The sequence below is a fragment of the Symphodus melops genome (assembly GCF_947650265.1).
Source record: "Symphodus melops genome assembly, chromosome: 19".
Taxonomy (NCBI): domain Eukaryota; kingdom Metazoa; phylum Chordata; class Actinopteri; order Labriformes; family Labridae; genus Symphodus; species Symphodus melops.
In genome coordinates this window covers 14,084,844-14,092,582 of record NC_136709.1, presented here as the reverse complement: position 1 = coordinate 14,092,582, position 7,739 = coordinate 14,084,844, and the positions used below count along the sequence as shown (strand labels likewise).

The 7,739-nt window shown below is 40.8% G+C and overlaps 1 protein-coding gene across 4 annotated transcripts; it reads right to left on the bottom strand.

The window, feature by feature from the left end:
• Positions 1–240: 240 nt before the first annotated feature.
• On the bottom strand, positions 241–7,090 carry gng7 (guanine nucleotide binding protein (G protein), gamma 7). Of its 4 annotated transcripts, none has more exons than XM_079369730.1 (5): positions 6,651–7,079; positions 5,643–5,846; positions 2,700–2,872; positions 1,988–2,103; positions 241–1,854 (listed from the first exon to the last, which is right to left on the bottom strand). In XM_079369730.1, exons 4-5 carry the CDS (start codon positions 2,066–2,068, stop codon positions 1,729–1,731), a joined length of 207 nt encoding a protein of 68 aa, XP_079225856.1. In that variant the 5' UTR covers positions 2,069–2,103; positions 2,700–2,872; positions 5,643–5,846; positions 6,651–7,079; the 3' UTR covers positions 241–1,728. The 4 variants fall into 4 exon arrangements, with proteins under 4 accessions (XP_079225856.1, XP_079225858.1, XP_079225857.1 ...); XM_079369732.1 differs by lacking the exons at positions 5,643–5,846; positions 6,651–7,079 and adding exons at positions 3,379–3,506; positions 5,623–5,638; XM_079369731.1 differs by lacking the exons at positions 5,643–5,846; positions 6,651–7,079 and adding exons at positions 3,379–3,506; positions 4,867–5,633.
• Positions 7,091–7,739: the final 649 nt, after the last annotated feature.

Below are 7,739 nucleotides of genomic sequence, written 5' to 3'. Positions count from 1 at the left end.
AACAGAGTAAGTAGTACAAAAAGAAAACTCTAACATCCACAGAGAGGGATTCTGTGTTTAGATTTGTTATCTTACAAACACTGTACAAGGCAATACTCAACTGACCAGGTTCCATGGACTCCATAGAAAAAAGAAACTCAAAAAGTTAAACCCAAAACAGCTATTTGTCAACTTATCACTTCTGCACATGTCTGAAAGAAAGTTTTTACACTTAGTTAGTTTCTCTTGACTTCATGTGTGTTCTATTTTTCACTTTTTTTTTTTTTTTTACAATCAAGTTTGGGTTGTCCGAAAAGGAGCATTGTAGAGAAGAGGAGGGGAAAAAACAAAACAAAAAAACAACAGAATCTTTACTGATCCGGTAATTTAAATGTATACTTCTCCTGGGGGGACTGAAACTTCAAGACTATGAATCCAGAATAATTATGCATCAAAACACTGCTTGAATACAACGCAGTACAACACAACTTTTCCTTTGTAAAACTGCCAATTAATAGAATGAAACCCGAAAAGAAAAGTGGGACAGGAAAGTCTTTTGCATTTTAGATATGGGTTATATCCTGCAGCCTTGTTCTCCTTATGGACTTATTCCAGAGTGTGACCCGCCCTCTCTCAGGGTAAAGCACAGGGAGGCTTGAAGTACAGTAAAAACCTTTGTTTAAGAGATACTAGCTGGTATCTGTTTAGGTGTTCCCCATGGCTTACAACCAGATCCTTTGTCTTTTGAGGAGGAGAAACCTGATCAGCCAGGGGAAACACCTACCTCAGAGAAAAATAATATTAAAAAAGGTACAGTATTATCTTATCTGTTAGGTAATGCTTTAACAAAATATCAAAATGTACATTGAATTCACAAACAAGTATTTCTTAAGAAAGAATGTAGTAAACATCCAGGGTTAATAGCTTGAGTTCTGTGTAGAGCAGTTCATTATGCTCTCCTCATAGTTGCAGATCTGAGGTCTGTTTAGACGTCGATTTAGCCCATCAGCATTCATAAAGAACTGCAGTGGAATCGGGGACAGCAGATCAGCATCTAGAGATAATTTTCTGTCGAAGTTGGCACAGCTGGAGGTTTGGCCAAAGGCTGCGGACGGCCATGATGAGGCCACAGGCAGAGACGGTTTGTCGATACAGGTTTGGATAGGAACATGCTAGCCTGATAAAAGGCAAAGGCTGAACTGCTTGCTTCAAGATAAACCCACCATAATAAAAGCAGGTTTGAAGGAGAGCTCTTAGATTTCTTTTAACTGCCTCACAAAAAAAAAACATTTATTGGGACATCAGGTCGTGTTTGGCATGGTTGGCAGAAGCGCCTACCATCTTTTCTGTTGCCCACATGCAGCTTCCCACTCCTATACCCAACACCTTAATAAAAAAAGAAGAAGAAAATATCCAGCTCCAACTGATTATTAACGTCCGACTCCCTTTTCAGAAAAACTGTCACTTTTAGTTAATTTTCAGCAGATATGACTTTTACTAAAGCACCTTTCTCAGTGATTTACTGACTTCAGCCACTGGGAGCACAATAAGAGGGAACTCCTAACTGTGGCTACAGAGTATGGCGCTTTTCCAGAGAGGCTATTCTGGGAGTGTGTGTATATTTTATATGAGAGTGTGTATGCTAAGCGGATTGTGTTTGCATGTGTGTGGGATATCTGGGGATAACTGTACTTAGTGTGTATGTGTAAATATATGTTTGTGTTTGAGGGCAGAAGGAGTGTAGCTCAGCTATAGGATGATGCAGGGTTTCTTGTCCTTGAAAGGGTTTTCGGAGGTGGGAACACCAACCAGCAGAGGGTCGCTACGCGCGTGCTGCTCACAGTAACTCATCAGGTCTGCAGCTGCTTTAGACACCTGACAGGAGAGTGGGGACAGGTGAGAGAGGACAAGCCAGGGTAAAAAAATAACAGGCTGGTTCAATATGAAGGACAAGAGAAAAGGATGGAGATAGAGGAGGAGATGAATCCCACACAAACTATCTTCTCACCTTGATGCGTTCAATTCCTGCCTCAATCCTCAGCTGTTCCACCAGTTTCCTGGCCTGGGCGATATTATTAGTGGTAGACATACTGATCCATCAGAATACACCAACACAGGAGAAAACTGTAGGGAGGAGTGAAGAAGAAAAAAAATAAGCAGGTTAAAACAAAGGTAGACGGACAGTAAAAATTGTGATTCTTTATCAACTCTTTTTTAAGCTGCATATAAAAGATAGCAAGCATCAAAAAATTACTGAATCAAAAGATTTTCTTTGAAGATTTTTATATTTTCTTTAAAAGGTAACAAATGTGCACTGGTTAAAACTAGGAAAACTAAATTACAACAAAACAACATTTTATACAGTACATATCATCATTTTCCCCTCCTTTTAATTTCTGGAGCAGTTTGCACTATACAGCTTTAATCTGTATGATGCTCTGTTTCTAGTTCACTGATTTACCAGCTAAATTACCCTGTAAATCAACATTTATGTTATTAAAGGGACTGTAGAACTTCAGTTGTGGATATAGAGCACCGCTGTGTGGTGACTATGTGTAAGTGCAACACTATCTTGGCTAAAGTATGACAGCTTTTGGTTTTAAATAGTTGTACAGTTTTATTTTTTAAAAGCAACCTTTGTAATGCATGTTACATGATCTTTAAGCTCCTAGCACATTGGGACACATTTAAATAAACGCACAAAGATAATTGAATATTACCTGGTTGGTGGTAGAAAGACAGGTATCTTTCTTTTTCTCACTCTCTCTCTCTCTCTCTCTTTCTCTCTCTCACTCTCTGAACAATGACTGGCTGGAGAGGACGATTTAAGTGATAAAGCTTCCAAGTCAAGACGACAGAGCAGGACAGCAGCTAAGCTCACATTGGCTCCTCTCTGTGAGAAAAAGAGAGCAGGTTAGATTGCTGCTCACAAAGCTATGTTACACATTCTACTCATTGCACAATTTTTTTATTCAGATGCGTATACCTGGGGTTCAGATTTAGATCCATACCGGTGATTTAGGGGATTTTATGTGTGACTTCAATCAAAAACAACTTGAAAGAAATCTCAAACTACCCTTCAATGTGCTTCATATGAGGGCTAAAACTTAATTGCAGTTCAATTGTTCACATTACAATAAATGTTTGTTGAGATTTTCAAAAAGGGAAGGGATGTTTGTCACTTTGCATGAAAGTGTCTGCTTAATGACGCAAAACTTTTTGTTAATACCTCATCATCTTCTCCTCACAACTTTTAGATCCCAGGAGCACGAGCAACATCATAACTTCATTGACATATATATATCTTTAAGTTATCACACAACCTGTGTTTATGCCTTTTTCACTTCTTTAAGCAATGCAGAGATGTTTTCCATCATCAGTACTTCCCTCCTCACTCACCTCAACGTCTCAGCGTGAGCGTGTTACAACTGTCTCTCACCCCGTGTATGTCTGTCGCCCTCTGTCTCTCTCGGGTGGAGAGTCCCACTTTAATTACTTCTACTGTGGAGTAGCTCAGAGATTCATGGCTGTAATTAGGGGTGTGTGTGTGTGTGTGTGTGTGTGTGTGTGTGTGTGTGTGTGAGAGAGAGAGAGAGAGAGAGAAAGAGCGAGAGATAGAGTGAGAGAGAGAGAGAGGAAAAACGTTAAAACGTTTTCACTCAATCTGTCTCTGTTCACATTTTTGAATTATACTTTGGAAATTCCTAATCTTTCTCCAACCTAACCCTTAATTTAAATCCTAATCACAACACTTTCAGGGCCTCACGTCCAGGGATTATGTGTGTTTTTGTGAAATATTTAATCTCAGACTTAAGTTTCCTGGACATCAGAATTTGTCATATATTTATTTATTTCCGATACATATGTAAGTCTCAATTTCAGTTTTGATGCCAATATTGTTATAATTGTTTATTCTAACAAGCATAGGAGCCAAACGTATGTCAGATTAGTGGCACTAAAAATATATTCAGAATGAGCCCATTATGGCGTAATTTCTCTTAGAAATAATGGCAAACAGTTCTCAAAAGGCTTATATTTTTGTTAAGTTCCCAAACTCTCATTGAAATGTAAGATGGCGGCATTCTATTGTTTTTTGTTTTGAGGTTCAATACAATTTTTGAGTGTTGCTTATTTTTCTATGTTGACTTATTAAAATTAAACCTCTACCTGCCAAAGTTCAACTCCTTTAAATCCCAAATATGAAGCTGATCACAATGCGACTGTGTGAGAGGCCTGTACGTGAACACACACACAATCCATCACATATATGCCATGTCCCTGAATCACTCTGCATACAGCATCACTGACATTCAACAGAAGATGAATAACAGATATAAACTACAACTCCTTACAATTATAATGGGATTAACACCAAGCACTACCACCTGTAGAAACACCACAGAATCAACTCCTGTCATAACAAAGGCTTATTAACCTGAACCTCTAAACATACAAGTATCACATTTCCTTGTCAACTGAGCAAATGTTGAAACAAAGTGACAGCACTTTTATCCCCTCTGTTAGCAAGCTGTTTCATCCATTACACTGCACATTGTTTCTACAAAAAGAGGAACAGTGGCAACAGGCAGAGACAGTAGAATAGAATATACAGGCCAGAACAAGAAAACTTGTCCCTCTCCAGTAGCAGCCTATTAGAAATCTGCTGTGTTAAATTCTTCAGCCTGTTGATTTGTTAAACTTTCTGTTTTGGGCTGAGGGAAAGAAGCCTTACTGTTACAAATATGAGTTTCTGCCCTTCATCAGTCAGATCTCTCTCCTCCTAGACGTCTTAAGATTGAAAGCATTTGCTTAAGGCGACGCACAGATACAAAACCCATACTGTATGATGGTCATCTGATTTGGCCTGGACCAAAAAAAAAACATTACCAGAGCTGCAAGGCCCCGACCGACCAACCAACCAAACAGCCGGGGAGCTAAAAGAGCCCGCAGCCGCCCTCAAGACGCGCATAAATGCATCAATCCATATTGATCCTCGCAGCTCCTGAGCGCTGATCAGGCCTGCATATCCTCCGCGATAGGCCCCTACTCACTGCTCTACCGTGAGAAAACACAATGCGGGCATTTTGATGGATAGAACAGCATGTCCTCTCTCTCCCATGGCTATCCACATACACACACAAACGCACGGGCGCGCAGGCACAGGCAGACCTTGTGCACATATCAAAGCCATAGATATTTTCCCAAGTGACAACCAGACTATAGCCTACGGACACAGGCCCTGATTGTTAGCCGTGGGAGCAGGGTGGTGACATGTTTTTAAGGCTCCAATAGCCAATATGAACCCATCCAGTGACAATGGGCACGAGACTGGAGCGCATGCCTTTATGTTCCGCTATTATGCAAATTGATCGGCCTACTTCAGCACATTAAATCCAGAGGTTTTTTTTAATATATATTTATATACAAGTGCCGCGTGTGTCCTTAGAGTCAAGCTTGTGGAAATCTCCCAATGACCCTGTCCCCAGTCCTCCCCACCCTCTCTGCCGGCAAAGGGCTGGGGAAAACCGGATTCGTGACACCGATGAAGCCCCTCTCCGCTGCAGCCACCCTCGGTGATGGGAAGCCGGGGTTGCAGAAGCGCACAGACGCGTTACAATTATAGCACACAGTGGGGAAAAATACCCGAATATCTCCAAACTCACCTCCGAATGCGCCGTATTGGTGATTTAAAGGGCCAGATCCGCTGGTTTCTCACCCTCTCTGCTCGTTCACTCCCCGACTTCGCCGAGCCAAACGCCTCCCCCTTCGCTGCCAGTTTGTGTCCACTCCTCTACCCCCTCCCCTTCCTCTCTTCTTCTTCTTCCCTTAGGTCGATACGGTGACAGCACCTTTAACACAGGGACTACCTAAAATGTTTAAGATATTCAAAAATGTTTAATAATTGAAAGCCTGTAATTATTCATTTAAAAAAAAAAAATACAGCTTTCGCTTCAATGTAGCATCTCAGGAACCACAAATCCTTATTTTTTAAAGAGCTCTGTCTGATTGGAAATTCTTGTGAATACTTAGAAGTCAGGAGTGAGTTACGCTTCCATGATTGAAAGCTTCATTCAATATTAATCCTTGTGTATTAAACTTAGTTTAACAATGAAGTCAATAATATCACCCTAAAAAATATTTTCTTTTTTTTTTCTTTTTTTTTTATTATAAAACTTTCCAAGCATCGAAAAATTAAATCTCAAATGTATATGACCCATAATCTATCGGCTCAGATTTCAGGACAGTTAAATGAATAATAATGGTCTATGTTTGTTTTTTGATTTAAGATGTCTGTAACATGTTTTCTCCATAAACGCACTGACGCGACTCTAAGAGGATAAACCTATCGTGATATTATTATAAATATTAACATATTTTCTGTGACCAGCAAATGACAAATCTACGTACTGCTTAAAGATCAGAGTATATAAATAATATTGTTTCACAAAATATATTAGGTATCTTTAAAAACATAAAAAGTAGATCTTAATTACATTTAAATGGAGAACGTGGGTCTGTGCTTTTTGTGCTTCAATATTGGATCAAACATCTACATTTAAAATGTTTAAAGCATTAGCTCCAACCATTTCGACGGTGTATTTTTCCGCTTTTCGTGAAACATCATCCCACATCTGGACCTGTTTAACAAAAATACTCATAAGACTTTTTACCTCATGAGTCAATTACGCTTTCCAGCCACACAGGGGCGCCATTGACCCAGCTTTAGCTCCGTCTCCTCCTGGGAGGTGTGGGCCGCTCCTTCTATTCCTGGCAGGCCCGGCGCATCCTGCGTTTGCACCGATATACGTAGCCTATCCTGCACTCCTCCACACAGAGCTGAAAGTGCTGCATTTGCTGCATGATTATTGGTGGGCTGTGGACGGTTTCCTCTGCGGTGAAGGGGACTAAAGGTCTGATGTGTAAGAAACTGTATCTTATTTTTCAGCAGCTCTTTGTTTTTGAGTGATGCTGGCATAGATGGAGATGCATCCAATCTGGATATACTACTTTGACGTACGTAGGCATTCGCAGTCGTGCAGCCATATCTTCTTCCTGGCTGTATGGAAACCTTTTAGTGGCTTATTATAACTATAGGAGGGCTATTTATAACCCCCCAATGAGAACCGCATTGGCCTCGTTTCCTTTAGAGTGTGACATTTGCTGATGCCTATACATTTTTTGTCCTGTCATTTTCTCACCTTTTAGCTTCATTTCTGTTTCTCACTGCTCCATATGGCGTTGCTTATTTCATTTCACTCCATGTGTCCTACCATCCCCTTAAAATGTTTTGCTGAAGAGGCAGTGTATTTGTGATGGATTACAGTAGAGCTCTTCAATTTAACGAGGGGTGGAAACCCACATGAGTCATGACTAAAAGTTTTTTTTCTCACAAAGGTGGCACCCCTCTCCCATCCACACAAATCTCTATTCTTTCACTTTCTCTGAGATTTAATGTGTGCTGGCAAGCTACATTTATACATAGTCTCTCCTACATGTCTAGAAGCACATGTGGTGTGTGTAAGTGTGTGTGTGTGTGTGTGTGTGTATTAGCTCATTAAGATCAAAGGGGTTGTCACACTGGCCTTTAGGGTTGGCAGTGGGTCTTTGTGCGTTGTTACACACTCCAGCAGCAGCAGCCTGAGAGACCTCTGCCTGTCGTAACGCATCTCTGTCCCCACCAGGGTCACACCACACTCTGATGCGACAACCATCGTCAACGTCAGCGCGCCTCCATGGCAACCGCGCTGGGTACAGCATCC

What these genes read in the sequence shown, in the direction of transcription:
- gng7 (XM_079369733.1), bottom strand. Translation starts at nt 2,068, where the DNA reads ATGTCTACCACTAATAATATCGCCCAGGCCAGGAAACTGGTGGAACAG. An exon ending in CAGGAATTGAACGCATCAAG is followed by an intron (nt 1,855 to 1,987) that starts GTGAGAAGATAG and finishes CTCTCCTGTCAG; the next exon opens with GTGTCTAAAGCAGCTGCAGA.